The 20,141-nt window shown below is 34.6% G+C and overlaps 1 protein-coding gene across 1 annotated transcript in view; it reads right to left on the bottom strand.

The window, feature by feature from the left end:
• LOC143354063 (zwei Ig domain protein zig-8) overlaps nt 1–20,141 on the bottom strand; it is a 265,431-nt gene that overhangs the window by 118,615 nt on the left and 126,675 nt on the right. The window contains exon 2 of the mRNA XM_076787797.1: nt 7,380–7,541. Within this exon, the coding sequence (XP_076643912.1) occupies nt 7,380–7,458 (79 nt within the window). The 5' untranslated portion in view covers nt 7,459–7,541. The remainder of the gene's footprint in view (nt 1–7,379; nt 7,542–20,141) is intronic.

The raw sequence follows: 20,141 nt of genomic DNA, 5'->3' as shown, positions 1-20,141 counted from the left end.
CGCGTGGCGCTTTTACAGTGAGTGATTGAGACCCGCTGCCCTCTAGTGACACCGAGAAGAGTGAAATATGAATTTGAATTAATGAATTGCAAGCATAAGGAGCTCCGTATGCAACATTATTTCTTGTTCAAATCAATAGAGATTGAATCTAGCACTGTAACTAGATAACTCTTCTGATAAATTTTTGGGAGAATTTCATCTTGTTCAAATTCAAAATCTGTTTTTTTGCAGTCACGTCGAAATCGAGCTGACCGTTTGTTGCCCTGAGCTTTTCAAATAGCAAGAGATGGCCAGACATATTATGTAGTCAGATGTGGTCCAAAGTACAAACACCCACAAATGTTAGATTTGATTTTATGTTGTTCAAATTCCTGTAAACAAATGGAAAAATATAAGTGCATTATGTTGACACACAGGGTGTCTTACCTGATTTTGACAATTGGTTTACGACACTATTATGATATGTAGCCACAATGCTTCGATTAGGTAGACGAGTACAGGTCATGTGAAGGTCAACCTTGTTTTTTTATTATAATGCACTCATCGATAAAGCTTGACATTTTCTAGGAAAAGGTGTTAATCCATGTATGTCGAAAAATCGAAAAATATTTCAGAAATCCTTACCTTGGTTTAAATATCGCTTATCTTCATTTACAGGATAGGTTAGGGTTACATTTACATCACGGCACTTGTGAAACTGACAGATTAGTGATTGCCCTACATTGGTTAATGTATCAAACGATATTTTACCACATCCATCGATGATTGCTTCATTCTGCCTCTGTGATTGGCGCAATCTCTGAAGCAATCTTAAAATGATTTTTTCGACATATAGTAATACATTTTTATAGAGAATGTCGAGCTGCATCGACAAATGCATTCAAAAATATGATTCTATTTAAGAAAACAAGGTTGACCTTCAGATAACCTTTACGCGTGCACCTACAAACAAACTAATAATATCATAATATGCCCCGCTCGAAGCTAGTTATTTAAACATTTTTAAACTTACACACGAAATATATAGTATATTCAGATCCAACCATTTGACATACGTTACCTTACCAGATGCGAATTCCTTCATTGATAATTTGCTGTACGCGAGTTGAGTTATTTTGTAATGAAAATGTATCCCATGGGAAATAATTTTACACATAATAGATCTTCGTAATTAACAAATTCACTTGTACTATAAAATTCGCAATCGAAATTTTCAGCATTTATTGCCAGAAAAGGAAATAAAAGTGTTTCATAATCAACTATCCCTCGACGGAAGGGAAACCAATTGTACGGTAAAATTGCTTTTTCCACTACATATTCAATGCCCATCTTTGAAATATTCCATTCTTAACAAGCTTTTCAAATAGCCTTAACTATTGTCGATTATTGCTTCGGTTATTTTATTCAAATCACTCGTTACTAAAAATATAGTGAAGCAATAATTGAAAAGTTATTAGGTAATAGAATTTACAGATTCCTGTTCCGTTTGAAAGAACATCAGCTATTCTTTCGGCAGGTTTATTCGCATTCAGGAAAAACCGATATATTGTTCCAACAATGAACAGCTCGAGTGAAACTTAATTAACGCGTTCGTAGATTTTGGTATACCGTTAGGCACTGTTCAATTCCCTGAACAATAGTGCCATAGACCGCGACCGTTGCGAGACACCCTTAACGGTCGGATCGACCGATTCAACGAAATTGGTCCCTTAATTGGGTCGAAGAACCCCGAAAGCGGTTCAACCTGAAGGAATCGTCTTTTTCCACGTCCAGGAAAATATCGACCAATCATCATTCTCAAATTTCTCTTTTCAATCGCCAATTCCACGATGCGGACATCATAGAAGGGTCGGACGATCAGTTCCGGAAATGCTTTCGAGTAATCAGCACGAGCGTTCAAACAATTCTGCGCGACATACTAACGAAAATATAACACTTCGTTTATCGTTTCAAGTCTATCAAGTCAAGCGCCCTTACTTGTCAAAAACGCTTGAAATCGGCCAACTTTAAACACGCATAACTTTCGAATCAGTGAATTCCTAACGTTAAAATTTGGATATTTGGTATTTTCTCGTAAAAATCTACGGTATTACATTAAAAAACCCCGAAGTTCATGGTCCTCTTAGTTAAAGTTTAATCAGACTCTGTGCACTGGCAACAGTTTTTTATAAACATCTCGGAAACGAAGGTCGTCCGGTGGTAACATGTACACATAGGAAAAAGTTGTTCAGAATTATGCACCCAACCACATATTTCAAGGCCATTGATATCGATGAGGAATCCCCTATTGCAAATAAATACCCAATTTTTTATTTATTATGAAAGAATAGCATTCCGGGGTCATGTAAGTCGAGGGAACAATTATGAATCATGCAAAAGTTCCCAAAGATGAACAGCTTTTATAAAACAGCTTTGTATATAGAACTTAATCTCAGAATCTAGACAACAAATATCCGAACTATCCAAAATTAGTGCTCCAATTATTTGAGCACTCTCTGTTCATAGAAGAATATACATATGTATAATACCAATTAGGCATTCAATTTTTTGTTTGTGAATTCTTTTCTTTTTGACTAAACTATAAACGAGCTGTCTTACGCTTGATAATTGAAAATGTCCTTTACAATTTTCTCAGCTTTAAACATTGTTGAAAATATATCGTTGCAAATTACGTACGTCACATGTACATCAGCTGCTACTGCAATTTGCCTGACGGTCCAAGGTGAATTCAAAGCTTCTCTTAAATTCGCACATTTTTCACGAGAATTTATTGCTCTAGGTCGACCTGTGCTTGTCTTTTTACCGTGGCCACCGCGATTTTTCAGTGAATCGTGAATAACTTTACACCTGCGATGTGAAATACGTGAAATTTTTGGCACAATGCTTTCCTTTCTTTAGTTCCGGAATCGTGTGTATTTTATATAATTAAAATCTGGATGACATCTACAGCAAGTTAGGTGCTCACAGAAACAATAACGACAATCCATTTGTTAATCAATATTATTTCCCAATAATATTGTACTTATTACATTCTCCTTCCATTGATGTTTTTCGTTGTTAAACATTACACCAATTCCTGAAAATAATCTTGCAGCAAAGATAGAAAACATTTACAGTAAATATTTTATATCTTGCTATATTACTATTATTGATTTCTTTATAATTGGTTAAATTAGATGATGTTTCCATGTATTTATTTATTTCTACTGTTGTACTTATGTTATGCATCCAATATCCGTGCTATTACGTGTGATTTCACTTACTTTCATTTAACAAATTCCATAATTGATATTTTCCATATGTTTGTCATATTGTTTACTTAATTCTGTAATTGAATACATATTCGTGTACTTCAGAAAGTTTGACTCGGAATGTAAATTAACGATGTATCGTCAGTTGACAGTTTTCGTTACAAATCTTAACGTATCGATGATATATATTTAGTAGTAATACTATTGAATACATTTTATTGAAAAATGTAATATAGTAATTATAGCAAAAAATAATATTATTTTATAACAAAAAAATGAACTTGATTCACAAAACATCTTGTTAATGGTATATATTTTGATACTAATTTTTTTATATCATCAAATTTTTCATATTACATTCACTGTTGTTTTCCATTTTTCACGAATACAGTCCGCTCGTTTCTGTGTACTGTACTCGTATCTTTACTTGGCGCGAATGTAGTATAACACACAAATTGCGAGCGAATGTTTATAGTCATTCTGACTGTTTGTTGCTCCGAACGATTCGAAAATCTAAGTGGGCAGTCACGTCGAAATCGAGCTGACCGTTTGTTGCCCTCAGCTTTTCATTTCTCAACCGAAAAATGCTTCATGCAGTGCGATCTAAAGTGTAGATTCCAGACGATATACAGGGTATCCCAAAAATGTTGTATTTCCTTGAAAGAGGTAATTCCTGAGGTCATTTGAAGAAACTTTTTCATTTGAGAAAATGTTCTCCGTGGCTTTGTTAAGGGTTTATTAACAAAAAACACGGACCAATCAGGGCGCGGCTACAGTGGACGGATTCCGGCTCGGCCATAGCCAACGTCACGCTCAGTAGAACCTGCCGCGACTGCTTTTGTCGCGCCCTGATTGGTCCATGTTTTTCGTTAATAACTCCTTAACAAAGCCGCGGAGAATATTTTCGCAAAGGAAAAAGCTACTTCAAATGACGTCAGGAATCACCCATTGCAAGGAAGCTACAAGTTTCATGTTTACAAACATTGTAATGGAAAATAATGTAGGTACTCCGGAACACTTGCCGAGAGACCGAAATAATTCAGAGAACTTTTAGCTTCGATAACTTCTTAACGAACAAGTTTGGGACATACGTATGATAGTACTTTTATGTAGAGCACAAGAAACTACATCGATTGTTGTAGTCAAAAACACAGGCTTCCATTTAAAAAAGGAAAGTACAGTTACATTTTTCTAATGCATCGATGCACAAAAGTGCATAAAATTAGTGGTATATTATGCACCGTCTGACACTATTCAACTTTTACTTATAACATATTCTTCTATTCCCAACCGTTTAGGAGGTAGAGCCTGTTGCAGTTGCGTGGGAGTATATAAAAGTATATAAAAGTGTGTGTATTTTTGTGGGCCGGATTTCACTCTAAGCTGTTAGTCCCTGTGCCTAACCCCCACGTTGTTTTAGGATGCACGGAATATCCAGAGCAATCCAGTGATGTGCAAACTTTTGTTCTCAAATGAATTTACGATAAATTTCAAAATAGTACATATTGAAGAATATAAACTGTAATGCTTTTTTCACGTAGATTGTGCATCATATTTCATGAATACGTGCAATTATTTATCACCTCACATAGCATATTACTTTTCATTGTGCTTATTAAACTATTTAGTCATATTCATCAAGTACATATGTATATCGCAAGCAGGCCGAAGTATTTTATCAAACGAGAAGAAAATAAAGTAGTGATTTATGTATTATTGGTCTGTTTATAGCAATGTAGTTTAATATAAATCAGTATGCATGATAGTTTACTGATTTGGTTCTGATCGTAATTCCATTTATTTAACCGGTACAATGGAATATGTACACGAGAACAGCTACACGTCACGCACTTCTACTGGCAAAGCACGACCGATACGAGATTTCAGATACGATCTTTATGGCCGTCGACAACGCGTGTTACCGTAACTCACACTGCATGGAACAGATCTATACCAGGTGATGAAACTAGAATTTGAGATGGTACAGTAGCTATACATTTGATAACAGTAGCTAATAATGAATCCGTAAATATAATCGCAGATTTTTAACTACTTTATAGATATTAAGTATTTTACGTACTTGACGTGTAATCATTTATTTTCATTTCTATTAATAAAGAAAATCAATGCGGCTTTTAACTTCCGTAAAAATGGTTTTCATTTCTCCAGGTCTCTAGGTTATTATATTATATTATTATTTATGTAATGCGTAATACCAAGCATGGTTTATGTAGCATATGCAATACATGAACATCTGTAGGTTTTATGAAAAAATTTAAAATTTTATAGCGGGCAAACATTTTGTACTTTAGGAAAGCACTACACCTAGTTGAGAAATTCACGTCCGCAGAGAATACGAATTGAATTGATCGTAACATAGTTTCATCCTTACGAATCGTCTTTCTTCGCACTAGTGCAAAAACAAGACAAAATGTATTTTCCACTGTCGACTAAAATGTTCACGCTCACGAATTGGATTAGGAAACTGTTGCGACAAAGAAAGCAATCAGAACTCGCTGAAAGAGAGTTAAATAGGGCAACAGTGAACGACACTGTAAAGTAAAAAGCTCTGCCAAAAGCGTTTTCGTTATGAACGAAAAAAAAATGAAATCTTCTTTTCGAAAAATTGGCTTTCTTTTAAAGTATTTCCTATTAGGATGAATTTATACGAGTTTCACATTATTTTCAGTTTATATTGTAATTTATAAAATTCATATCGCGAGAATTTGAAGAATTAGTGTCGTTCATATGGAGATGGAACAAAAAATGTTACAAAATTTTTTTTCGATAGTGAATGATGGATTGGGAATACTAGTTTATCGGTTTTATTTGTCACTGGTTTCCTCCCTGAGAGACCCAGTGTTGATGTTATTCAGTTCCGTTCATGCTCTGTACAGATACATATATTTATGTACTTCCCCTGTTGAATAGTATCGTCTCCTAAAAAGGAATAGCGAACGTTAAAAGTGAAATCTTAAAAATCCATCTCTTTCCTGTGTGCGCCCCCCCCCCCGGATGCATATCAGGATTATAGTTTGATAGGATTAGTGGAAAGAATACAACATAATGTCTCTTGAAAAAAAATTTGCACACCTGATATTCATTACATAGGTGTGAACTAAATTTCTGCAACTTTTATTATCTAAACATAGTTGTAAATATAAAAAACGATACATACAATTTCTTCGTCATTTGTCAAAACATTCACATTTTCGTTTTTTAGATATAATCATAACTGTATAATTATTTTAGATCAAGTCGCGTCCTCAGTTTATCAAAAATAATCATATATTTGAGAAAAGCACAAGAAAATTGGGTAATTACATACTTTAGCGATTCCTCGCCGATTTCGATGGTTTCAAATATGTTGTCAAGGTTACTACAATTCCGAACAACTTTTTCCTATATATATGTTACCGCCGCTCGACCTTGGTTTTCGAAATAATTACAAAAAACTACGGACATCCACTGCAGCAAATTCTGCCCCTCCCTTGACCTAAAGGGCGCATTCGGCCACTGGGAAAAGGCGGAGTATGCTATAGCCAGCCTAACAGTTTCTTGTGAGCATCTAAAAAACTAAAGCTGATCGGCGATAACATATGTATGTAGCAAAAAGCTGTTCGGAATGATGACCTTGATAACATATTTCAAGGTCATCAAAATAAATGAGAAATCGCTAAAGTAAATAAATACCGAAAATTATTGCTAATATACGCATTTCTCTTTTCTTAATAATAACTTTATATTTGAATTTATTTATTCCGTTTATTTTCACAAAAGAGGTGACTATTGCTACTATTGACATCTTTAACATGGTCGACAGAACACGTTCTCTGCTTTTGGTAACATACTTAGTTGCAAAGTGGCTCAGGATGAATCCGGTGTTTCTAAAGGTTATGGTTTTGTTCATTTTGAAACCGAAGAGGCAGCAAATAAATCAATTGACGACATGGTCGACAGAAAATTGTAAAGTACAGTATCGGGGTGTAACAGAGAATGAAACAAGGTTTTTGTTAAAAATAACTCTTTGTAGACAGACTTGGGGGTAATTAGATTGGTATCATGCATACCGTTCGCATTGGCATTGGAAGTAGCTCGGATGGTTTTATAAATATAAGATGAACCTACCTGTGTGAAGGTCGGATGCCGATAGATAAACGAGGCAGCAAGTCGTTAGGAGACGAAGGAGCCACATGACAGTGCACATGATTGCTCGATGCGTGGCTCCTCCCTTCCTTATCTGTTCCCGCTGCTGCGGTTTGCGTACCGCTGCCTCGACATTGCTGTCATCTGAAACACATGACCGGATATCATGAATACATTCAGTTTCATTCATGCTTGAGTAGGGTTGGAACTTATCGCCGGGTAGCATTCAAATCCCTTCTGTCTGTTAAGATTAATTGATTTCATTAGACACCGAGGTCAGGGTGTACATCTGTCGCATAGCTAGTACTACCAACCGATCTTATCAAGGTACTTACACTAAGTTAAGAAAAGTTCATTTTGCGATATACACGGTGTCCCGCTAACTCTGTTACAAGGCGATATCTTTGCTATTATTATGCTACGTGAAATGTCAAAAGGACAAATTATTTGGTTCGAGGGGACACTCATTATGGTGGGAATAATTTTTTCTCAAAGTTTTCTCAAAGTTTTTTCGAGATTTCAAGATCATCGATGTTTTTTTTTATATAACTACGTCTTTGCAATACTATGACGTGATAGCTAAGGTTAAGTGTTCTAATACTTTTTGTATGCACTGTATGTCCGCTGCTACCATAAGCACTCTCGAGAATTTAAAAATGTGTTGATATTTATACAGAAACGTACACTAAATTGTGTAAGATATATCATTGGATTTGGCTGTATTAATTAATGACTGAATTAATACTAATGTGTCAGTTTTCATGAAAACTTAACGACGCAGTCTTGAATTTTATTTCATTTCATATCAGAGCGAAATCTCTTTACAGTATTTTCAGAATGAAGAACCAGGTATTTGATGTTATCATGGAAGGTACATGCGGTTTTTAAGTATAAGCCATGTCCATTAGGGTCGATGTTGTATTACTGAGACAGCATCTATGCGTCAACAAATTTCTGATGGTTGCAATCACAGTGAAATATCTGGTTCGTGTACCTACATGATAGGCACAGCTGATAATGCGAAAGTTTTAACTGTGTTAAATGTGTATTAATTTGTATAAGATATTAAATGCAAGAGACAGAGAAAGAAATTCAGTCAAGGGAATGTCAGAAACGAAGCTTCATATGAAACAAGTTAATACGCCATTCCATTTTATAAAATTGGGAGGAAGCTTTATACCCTTAACAGCTGACCTAGAAAAATCTGTTGCACATCGATTAATCAGCCCCCCTGCTTCGTTTAATTAAAAAAACTGAAGTCGATATCTGCTGTGATTTCAGAGGAAACAGGTTGTAACACTTTGTTCTTTATCTGTCTTGTACATTACCCTGATGACGTTCGTCAGCTGACAAAACTAATGCATTGAAGTGAATAAAACGTCCTCCTACTTATTGAAATGAATATTCGCTTGAGAGTGAACATGTTTCATCTCACAAAATATTGCTTCATTTACATGAAAGGAAATCATTTAAACAAGCAATGCTTTAGCGTATCACTATTACAAATATACCGACATAAATCAAATATTTTTCATATTAATAAATTACGCAATAAAAAGCACCAAATCGAAATGTGTGTAGTGTTTATAATAATGCTAACATCGATAACGTGGATATGCTAATTTAGAAAGTACACGCTACTATCAAACGAACAATATTTGAATTGCATTTCTTTACATATGGTACAATTTATTTGATTTGTTTAATTTATTTAATTCATTTAATTCATTTATACTAGTATTTTAATTTTATCAATGTTTGTATCTCACTGTGTATTTTATCACATTACTTTTTATCATAAAAAACAATAAAAGTGTTGCGGACAGAATGGCGTTCTTTGTGTTTCTTGTAGTTTTAAATTATTGTATTGGCATTAGTTGTAAATTATGCGTTAGTAAATGATGATTGTACCGGGGCCGGTAGGCCTGCGAAGCCGACGGGGAGCGTTGCGCTCCAAAACAAACATAATTACCATCGTCGCGAGAAGGGCGATTCGAGTAGTATGTATGTACAGTGTTTTTTTAAGTAGTCGAGCGGGATGGACAAATCTCTCTCCGCGAACTCTTCCTGAGATCACAGAATCGTGTCAATTTTTCCGCTCTTATCCTGTGTTGAGATTTAATAAAAGGATTAATCGTGATATAAAGACCGAGAAATCGACTTTGTAATATTTTCCATGTATGTGTGTGTTAATTGTTTACATTTTAAACTATTCTTATATGTTCTAGAGATAAAAGGCTATGGTATTTGTGCATCCTCTTCTATGCAAAAACAGGATTACAAAGTTAATGACGTAGAAATTAGATTACCAAATCAAATTCTTATCACGCGGAAATAAGATTGCCTGAAAAATATAACATTTTTATTTCTATACATAACTCTTAATTATATTTATGAGGTTATATTATTTATTAAATGTGATTATAAAAATTATAATAAAACAACAGCATTAAACAATAATCATTTTACGGTAATTATGCGTAGATTCTATAGCCTCGCCAACACGAATAATTCATTTCAAAGTTTAGTCATAATTAAAGTTTGAAGTGAATATCATCCTGAATTTCTGAGACATTATGCAAATTAATTCCTGTGAAGTAACGGTAGGTTCATATGCTCGACAGAACTCGCAGCTGTATGAATTTTAGTTCGAAAATGAAAATTAGTTTTCATAGGCCTCTCCCAACAATTTTAGCACATAGAAGTCACATTTTTAAAACCAAAATCTCAATGTGCCAGAACGGGAACATTTCGTATGTTTGATGATTCTACATTGCTATGTTTAATCAATTTTTGCGAAATGAGCGTCCATGGAAGATGTACTCACATTTCATGAACATTTTTGTCATTGTCGCGTTTCTTTATTATACATATCATGCGTTTCAAGGCAGATCATCAAATTTGAAGCATTTCGAATCATTACCGTTAAAAAAGTTGTAAAAAACAACTTTTATTATTTTCTCAGCAATTCCGACCTTGTTGTAATTTCTTTAAAATTCTTTCATCATGTCATGTACTAAACTAATTGTTCTAACTTCTCAAAAAAAAACCCAATTCATGTTGTCCGATACTTAAAAAGTCATCGTCTTATTAAAAGTGTCCCAATATTACTATGACAGACTGTACGCACCTTTCACTATGGTATACATACTTTCATTCAAATTATTAATTGATTGCATATTTAAAATACAGTAAGATGTTGATATAAAATTGATGTCATCATTTTGTCTATTACATAGTCGCAAACAAATATTAAACGATTAATGCAAGTGACTACGTTGGTGCACGTGGACGCCTCGCAAACTGTTGGGAGAGGCAACTAGTCACTAAGATGGCAACTTTGTTGTTTACTGGTAGGGGAACTTTATTTCGTAGAAAATATTCCCCTACAGCCCCGTATGCCGAACTGTTGGGAGTGAGTACTGTATTTGAAAATTTACTGAATTTTGTGTGCGAAAATCATGGTACATGGAATAATTCCTAGCTTCACTTGGAACAGACCTATTATTCAATCAGTTGCTTGCGTTGAACTGTATAGGTTTATTGTTGTGATATGAGTAGCGCGAATATAAATGAAAAGTTAAGGAATCCATTTATATGTTCATACTAAAAAGTAGGGAAAAAGGTCACTTGGTTCAGGTCTGTTTTCGAGCGATGCAGCTTGCACAGGTTTCTGCCTTTTTAAACCCACTGGTTGGGTCAGTGCATGCGCACAATTATATCGAGCCACTCTGCTAGATGACAAGCAACGGAAGTATGGTAATAAGTCTTTATCCGTATTTCAGCGCCATTACATTCTTGTTAAAATTTTATTTACGGCGCATTAACGCTTTAGAAACTCTTTCCACATTAAGTAAAGTGAAAATCAAACAGAAAGTTTACAGTAATATAGGTTTTATTATAAAGTCAAATGTTTCACAATCACAAACAATCGGTGTTATTCCGCAAAAACTGCTTGTATTGATAGTCATTCGAAGACTTACTATCGAATATTACTGAACACTACGTGCAATCATATAATTTTATTTCAACCATCAATTTTTCAGCAGATTCTCATCATTTTGCGAGAGTTTTAAACTCCCATAAGATCAATTGATAGATTTCTATATCTACTCCTATTAGAATCCAGCAGCGTGAATTCGACTCTGAAAGCAGTGATCACTAATGTTACACATCATACAAGTTTATGTCAGAGTGTTATGAGAATAAATATTCAACAATCCTGCAGTGATCCTTACGAAGACTAGCGACAGGGAAGGGAGGTAAGTAAACAGTGCCGAAAATGTACACATTGTTATTGAAACGGACTCTAACGAAGATCTGTGCACACGCATCATTTGAATATTGATTAAATCACAACACAGAACATCGTATTTTCCTATTAATATATTCCACCACAAAAAAGTGCATAATCCTCTGGATTTCTATTAAATATGATTTTCACGAAATTTAGTCATTGAGCAGAATAATAATTATTGTATGGTGTATGGAATTATTTGGTTGCCTTATGTAAGAATTTGGTGGACCAGCAGTCTACCAATCAGCTACCAATCGAGCAAATAAGATCGATTGCTACTTAAAGTTTAATGTGTCCTAACGTAAATAGTGTGCAAAAAATCAGAGAGATACTTTGTGGTGCATTTTTTAAAACTCGAGTCAAAATTGATAAACATTTAACTTAAAAAATTGAGACAAATTGTTAATATTGAGAAAAAAGTTTTGTAGGTTTTGAAAGATCTCATAATATTAAACATAACCGGCAAAAATCAAATTAATCGAATGAACATTCTTTCACTAATGAATCTTAAATCAATCTTTTTACATATTAACTTTCTACGACTATCGTAGAAAACAAATGTAGTAAAATTTTCGGGACTTCTTGAAAATTATGAGAGTTACAAAAGTTTGAAGTTGAACGCGCGTTCGTTGAAAATTAATCTGACCGCTATCTGAACATTACTTACTTCCAAATGAAATTTTTTAAATTATTCAATTCAGTTACGAGAACTTTTTACCTCATGAACTGTTCAGTAATGCTTTTCTATTACACTCAACATAACAATGAATGCTTAAATTCGTTGATATGGAAATTAGCTCTCCAGCATCTTCAAGAAAAGTCGAAATGAAATCGTAACATAGCTTTGTACAAATAATTTCTTCTTGTAACGGGCTCTGTGCACGCCTTTCTCGGAGAGCAGAAACTAAATGAGACCAATTGAATAAAATCAGGGAAACTAAAATCGATAACACTGATGAATTCTTTACCAACTGTTATATTTAAAGGAGTGCCGTAAGGTACTTGGCGAAATGTTATTTAGTGTCATTCTATTATACTTCTATCACACATGCATTATACATGCTATTATTGATGCTTATCTTCGTCCTTCTACACTGCTTTTGTTATGTCCTACTGCTCAAATAATAGCTCCGGTTGACCAATGCTGAATAAACTGATTGTGCGATAATCGAAAATTCTAAATTTTATTTCGCGTTCCTTTCAAAATTAAGTTTCTTCTAGTAGGATGCTTGCGTTCCTTCAAATTAAGAAAGTAATTGAAAAAGTTGTTATTAAAACTAAACGATTTTATTTCGGAAGTTGTGGGAAAGTTATAAAAAGTGACGTTAGACGCAGCTATATAAGTTTTCCTGATACCAGTAAACTGAAAGAGTAGTAATTAAAAAAAGTCATATAAACCGTGATTATGTTGGCAAATTATTGCCAGCTGGTATTTAATATGAAAAAAGTAATGAAAACTACTTTACAATAAAGATTATCGCGCTCCGAAAATCATCGTGAAAAATGAAATTTTCCTGTACCGCAATGCTTGTGTTCTAATTAATCAAAAACATGTTCAAACTCGAATAACGGATAAATAAACTTTCCTAATTAAATAAGTTTGCTAATTGATTTTGTTAACTCTGGTCACAATCTTGTAATTTTCAGTGCTAGGAGTCGGTGGTAGTCACGAATATTATATCCGAGTTGCTGTTAAACGTACCTTACAAGTATTGTTAATGTATTTTACTTTAAAAGTACCTTCCTTTCACGAAGATTAAGAACTTGGACAACTTTACTGTGGAAAATAAGTTACTGAAGCCGAACAGCCTTCCATCTAACAAATCAATAATTATGTATTATCGACACGATAGAAATTATAATAAACCAGCATAAATATAACGAAGTAATTGTGTTTTATTTGTGCGATGTAGGATTAGTATTCTTATTTATAACAAAGGACATAAGTTTTTCTTTCATATTTTGCAACTTCAAAATTTACCCCTTGTCCTACCCGTTAACTCCCTATTGTTCGGGCCACTATAAACAAGAAGATCGGTTACGCGTCGAGCCATTTATCTGTTTAGCCGTGTGCTCGAACTTGCATAAAATGTATGCGTCTTATGACATGTATATTTCGGCGCAAGGAAAGTAAGAAAATATCGAGACCAACTGAACCACAGGTCTGACTGGTGTTGTTTACGTTTGTTCCAAATGAAGTACCACGAGCCAGGCTCATGTTATTTATATTTGGTCCGAACGAAGTACCACGGGTCACGCTCGTGTTGTTTACGTTTGGTCAGAACGAGGTACCACGGCCTAGTGGCGAATGTCCCTTTAAATTTCGTTTGCTCGTGGCACGCACACGATTATGTTCTGTCTCATCGACACGGCTAGCTGGACTGTAGTAGTAGGCTTTTGTCTATACGTATAATTCTACACAATCAAATTTTGCAAAAACTTTAACAGCTTATTTCTCAATAACTATTTGTTTGCGACGTACGCTTCCTTTCAAACTTTTTCTCTTCTCGATGAGTAGAAGGTGTTGATGTAAAAGAAAACTTTAACAACCATTTTCTTTGTTGTAAACAATTTTGCGGCAACTTTGTTTTACAAATCTCCACCGATCCAGAGGTGTAGATTTACCCCTAGTACGGAAGACCATATCACTTTTTATACACTGCGAATTTTTTGGAAACGATATTCCAAGCGGGGAATGACAAAAATGGCCATTTGTGCCATAAATGTACTATTTATTTACAATCTTTCTAAGAGTGAAATACTGTTCTGTAACATCTAAAGACGTTAACAAATATGTAAAATTAGTTCTGAACAAGTCGGTTTGTCACAGACTTTTAATCTCTGTGAAGACAATCAGAGGTTAAGATAAATGAATTTTTTAAAGCATTGGAGAGTCGTCTTGTGCGTCATACAGTTTAAAAGCTTGTAAAAGGCGGAAATAATTTAGCATTTTGTATGACAAAGTCGCAAGTGTACGATATTCGGCTGGTTAAACCGGGGAGAATGTGCGTCGCGATGCGGCACGTTGGTGCCATAATGTAATTAACTCGTTTTATTTCAGCGGCCGCGGAACGGTGTGCGCCATGGCGGGGCGCGGCGTGGGGGATGCCTTGCTAATATGAAAGTATCGCCGACTCTGCCAGGGATTAACTTCTGAAACTTTCCCACGGGCGGCGTGCTCGGATTTTAATTAAACTACAATTAAGCACCATAGGATAGCAAATACATTGAATGAAACAAAGAATCAGTGGCATGCTCTATTCTCACTGTTATTCTCTATTCTCTGAACTACTATGTACATATGTACCGGAAATGTGGGCACTTTTCAAACTCTCTGCGACAAGAGAGGGACGCGGGAAACCAAATTTGATTACATTCATTTATATTGAAACGGTGAATTATATGTCCTTTTTGCTAGCATTTAATTAATGTAACGTTTGTCCCATTTCAGATATTGTGCAACGTAGTCTTTACTAAAATACGGTATAATAAGTTTCGTAACAAAACAATAACAATCAACCGTATATCTCCGAAATTATAATGATTTATTAAATACTGTCATTGTTCAAAGTAGGCACCAAACGTTATTATTCGAGGGAATTGATTTACTATGAATATTTTATGCGAGAGAGAGAGAGAGAGAGCTTGGATGAGTATGTCTCGGTTTCAACGGTTGACTCACAAAACGGTATAGTTAATTCTTTATATCCTAAAGGTACGTTAATATAAGTACTACACTCTTTAAACTGTGTCCGTGAATCTAATATTGTAGACTTTTTTCGAATTACATTAACTTGATTTACTAGATATCATAAGAATGTGTGTATATTGAATTACTAATATGCAAAAATTAAAAAGTCAAATATATTGTGACTTTGCAAAATTCGCACTGTCCTTTCTTCGTTCAAGTCATCGCTTCGTCAGAGTTTTGCAAAATCCACAACTTTCTATTTTCAATACAAGACATAACAAAAAAACCAGAAATTCATTTCATAGTTTCTTAACAAGATCTCAATATGTATACTTGAGGAAATAAATAACCCTTAGAATACTAATTCTTTAATTAGTAAGTTAACAATTTACTGTTTGAACATTTCGATGAATAGAAACGTATCGTTAGGGTAAGTGTTTTAACTTCAATATAAGGACGAGTGTTTCACGAAGGAAAAGTTCCTGTAGATTCTCGAAAATTGAATGACATATATTTTTATAATATCGTGAACAGTTAAACATGGTTAAACAATGTTTAAAACCAGTTGTTAATGTGTTACCCTCCATTTGCTCGGATTGCCCACTTTATTTTAAAGGCTATGGGTTCTGGACAAAACCTGACTACGTTATGCGATAGAGAAGACCCCTTTCCTACAGAAACTGTCAAAGTAAGCTACAACGCAAACTTTGTTTTCGCTTGACTTGAGCTGAGTGAACTGTGCTGAAGAGTACGTTACATGAACGTTGGGGATCACTGACGACGTCACGCGTCTTGCGGAAGTATTTTATTTTTCCAATCGAAAATAATGTTCGCGTTGTAATATAAAACAGGCTATAGTCAGATTTTCTCTACGATCTTTAGCTTTTAAAATAAATCGAAAAATAATTGAAAAAATTCATACGTTACGAATACCTTGTTTGCTTGTACGTTGCTTACACAAGATCCAATATTTACTAATGTTTTTTCGTGCAACGTATATACGAGGTGTCCCCACCGCGAAGGAGCTCGCCACCGCGAGTAAATAACAGAAAAACTGGCTAAGCGCAGGTGGTCATTACAACATAAGAAAAAACAGGGGATGAGGGAAAAATTCGGAGAAGAGCCAAAACAGGAGGAAACATGACGGAAAATGCTGGCATAAATAGGGCTACTAGAAGCCGCAGAGCGTGCTAAATATTATAAATCGCTGAGAGGTGCGGACTAGAACCAGCATTCGAGTTTCTCCGCAATTGTTAGATCGGTGCGTAACCCCGCACGATCTAGCATCTTAAAAACTATTAATATTAAACTCTCTTTAAACCGTAAAGACGAAATTAATGTCTAATTATATATGTTGTTCTATTAGAGGCAAGCGTCGAATAATTAACACACACACACACATTATGTAATTAACACACATACAAATACTTAAATGTAAATCACATAGGCACACACACACACACACTCTCATTACTGCAAATTTAAAACATTATTTTTGATAATATGCTTATATATTAACAGATCTTTGAGTAATAACCATTCTTTGTCCTACAAGTCAGAGTTCCTTTTCCTGCGATATTAAACGATCCACTACGAAAAGACGTAACAAGAGCATTATTGAATGATTCGATTTTCATTTATGAAAATATACCTACCATAAAATTAGCTTTCTTTATAGGTCTGTGAAATATTTTTAAAATAAGTTATTTTAAAAAATAATACGTAAACGAGACGAGACATATAAAGGAAACTGAGGGCGGTAGCAGGGATAAAAGTGGTTAACAGTCGCCAGCTTCAACTGTCATCACCACGTTACGAGGAATATTTCACATTTGCTTGTTAAAACTGTATATGTAGCTGGAACTGCACGAGAATTCGCGACTCCAGTAAAATTTAGTTGTGAACAGGATTTCAGGACTCTGCATCACGTCAGGGCTTACAAAAAATAGCAATTGTACGACGATTTTTTATAAATAATAAATCTTCCTCTCTAGATAATAAAAAATATGTGTACATATAACAAGTTTTCTTTGGTTAACACATGAAATATATCAATATCTGAACTAAATGGTAATAAACTGCGATCTAAATAAAATTTTTCCTATTTTTTCTACCTATTATTACTTAATGTTACAAAAAGAGATTAGTTAGTTGAAGTATATAGAGTCTCTTGTGTTTTTCCCCATGAAAATCAGATTTTCAGATTTCAGTAACATTAAAACCAGTATCTCTGTGTAAACTTTTGTAACAGTAGTAACACTAACTATTAAATTTTATGTTGTTAAGAGTGTACAAAAAAATTAAACTTGTAAAGTAAAACTAGCTGCTATGCTTTGAGCCATCGAAATGTTACGATTCTAAAAGGATTTATCAGAAAGAAATAGGACTGGATTTTATATCTATGTCTTATTAATCAGCCAATCTACATTGGCTACCATCCGTTTCGAAATAGTCCTCTACCGTGTTGTTATAATGATTCTAGCGGTTTTGCGATGCCTCAAATGCCTTCTGAAAAGCATTTTTCCCAACTACGTCAAACGTCAGTTGTGATTCAACGCGAACTTCTACATTGGCGAGATTTCGTTCTTTGAGTACTAATTTCATTTTTGTAAATGAAAAGAAATTACAATCAATAGACGCACTAAAATATTTTGGAGACATCTATGATAAATTTTTGCAACTGGAGATAAAACTTTACGTTTGCCCATTTTTCAAATTTCAAGTGTCTTGTTAAATTCCATAGCCATACGATACCGCTTTTACTAAATTGCTTGTGGTATACGAGTTAACATATTCACAGCTCGATTGGCAGACTGACGCACGAGCGCATAGGAAAGTGATGGGGTCTGGGTTCCTTTTGATAACACATCGTACGAGCAATATTTCTACCTGCGTTCAATAATATTTTCCCAGCACGTCAACTGCAAGTCATGCAGAAATATTATTATGTTAATATTATTATTATTATGAAATATTATTATGATTTGCAATCATTTGCAAATGTTAAACACAAAATGCTTCAGAAAAGACTGCCATTAACAAAAAATAATATCATATGACAACACAAATTTTTCAAGGAGACTGGACTCTTACTGTTACAGACAATGCATACAGGTAGTCTTTGTAAATAATTTTTTGATCGCGTTGTACAGGAGCCTACTGAGTCTACTGTATTCGAAAAGCAATTGCTCAGGAGCACACTAATTGTAACTGTACACAAACATGTAGGAACGTACTGTTTATAGACAAAAAAAGTTTATACTCAATGCATCATATACGCAAGAGACAGATCTGCGATACTGACAGAAATTATAATAAACATTTGCTGAGATGGAAGATTATAGATTATAGATGTTCTTATGCGAATGTGTACACTTAATCCCTTCCCGTACTTTAATGAGTCTGACTCGTAATGAAGATTTTGGCCCAAACGTAAACATCACGAGTCAGTCTCAAACATAAGCTACACTTTGCAAGAGAATAGCTATTATATAGAGTCTTCCAAAGGGGCTTTAGTATTTTGAATGGTAATAACTATAGAGTGCCCTTTTCTCTTCAGGTAGAATTTCATATACATATCTTAAATTGAGACATATGCAAATGTAACTGTGCCACCGCTTTCCTGGGAACAATGACTTAAAATGTATTAAAACGTATTAAACAATGTATTGCAATCATTAAAACTTATTATGGGAATAAACGTTCGGCAAAAGAAACCCGACATTTTGTGACCTCAACTTAATGGAATTGACATATCTGATGTTTATCTGCAACAACGTGGTGTTACGAGCCATACAACGCGAGAAACTATAGCGTTATTACGCACGAAGTTTCCTGGACGTGTAATTTCACGAAATGGTGATGTGAATTGGCCAGCGAGATCTCCCGACTTAACACCGTTGTAATTTTTCCTAAAGGGTTATTTGAAAAGTCAAGTGTACACCAATACACCAGAAAGTATTCCAGCCTTAAAAGATAACATCAGAGCCGCCATAAGAGAAATTAATGCCGCAATGTTGTTTTTTCTTTCACACTCAACATTTTAGCAGAAAGGTTTTCTACAAAATACTGACAAGCAGTAAATATTATTATTATTATAAATATTATAAATATTATTATTCTTTTATATTTATTTAGTTAGCTTGGAGTGTAAAGTATATATTGTAAACGACAAGGTATTAAAGATACTTTTGAAAAATCTTTAGTTGACTAACTTTCTTTTTTGGATGATATTCCTGTGCCAATCATTTTAGAACTCACTTCGTCTAAAGTGCCTTGTAATTTTGTCCAGTGGTGTATGTTTTATCGATGTGTACAGTAACAAGAGTTTATCGTCGACTACCAACCCAAGGTATTCTCGAACTACAGCTACCGTACAATTAACTCGGAGGCGAGGTGTAAACATTTACTGTATCGCTCTAAGGTCTTTATGTTCTGGGTCCCGACTTTCCGGTTTAAGTTCGCCAGATTGGCACCTTTTACACTGGTTAATTTGTATATCTTATGGAAAGGAAATGGAGTGCGTTCCGCACAGGGGCGTGAACGATCTTGCAGGTGGATTAATTGTCACGAAATTCGCTTCAAGTGTTTTATACTGAAATAAATGGAACTGTCATCTAACGACAATAGTTTGAAGCTATATGCCAAAGTGTTCTACAAATGTAGACGCTTGCAAATATTGCAGTATACAGGGTAGGGCGTTATAAACACATCACCTGAATAAATCGCTTGATTTGGAGATACAAGAAAATGCGTC

This window comes from Halictus rubicundus, chromosome 1 (assembly GCF_050948215.1).
Source record: "Halictus rubicundus isolate RS-2024b chromosome 1, iyHalRubi1_principal, whole genome shotgun sequence".
In the NCBI taxonomy this organism is placed as follows: Eukaryota; Metazoa; Arthropoda; class Insecta; order Hymenoptera; family Halictidae; genus Halictus; species Halictus rubicundus.
Note: the sequence above shows the minus strand (reverse complement) of the source record. Positions and strands in the feature narration are given on the sequence as shown.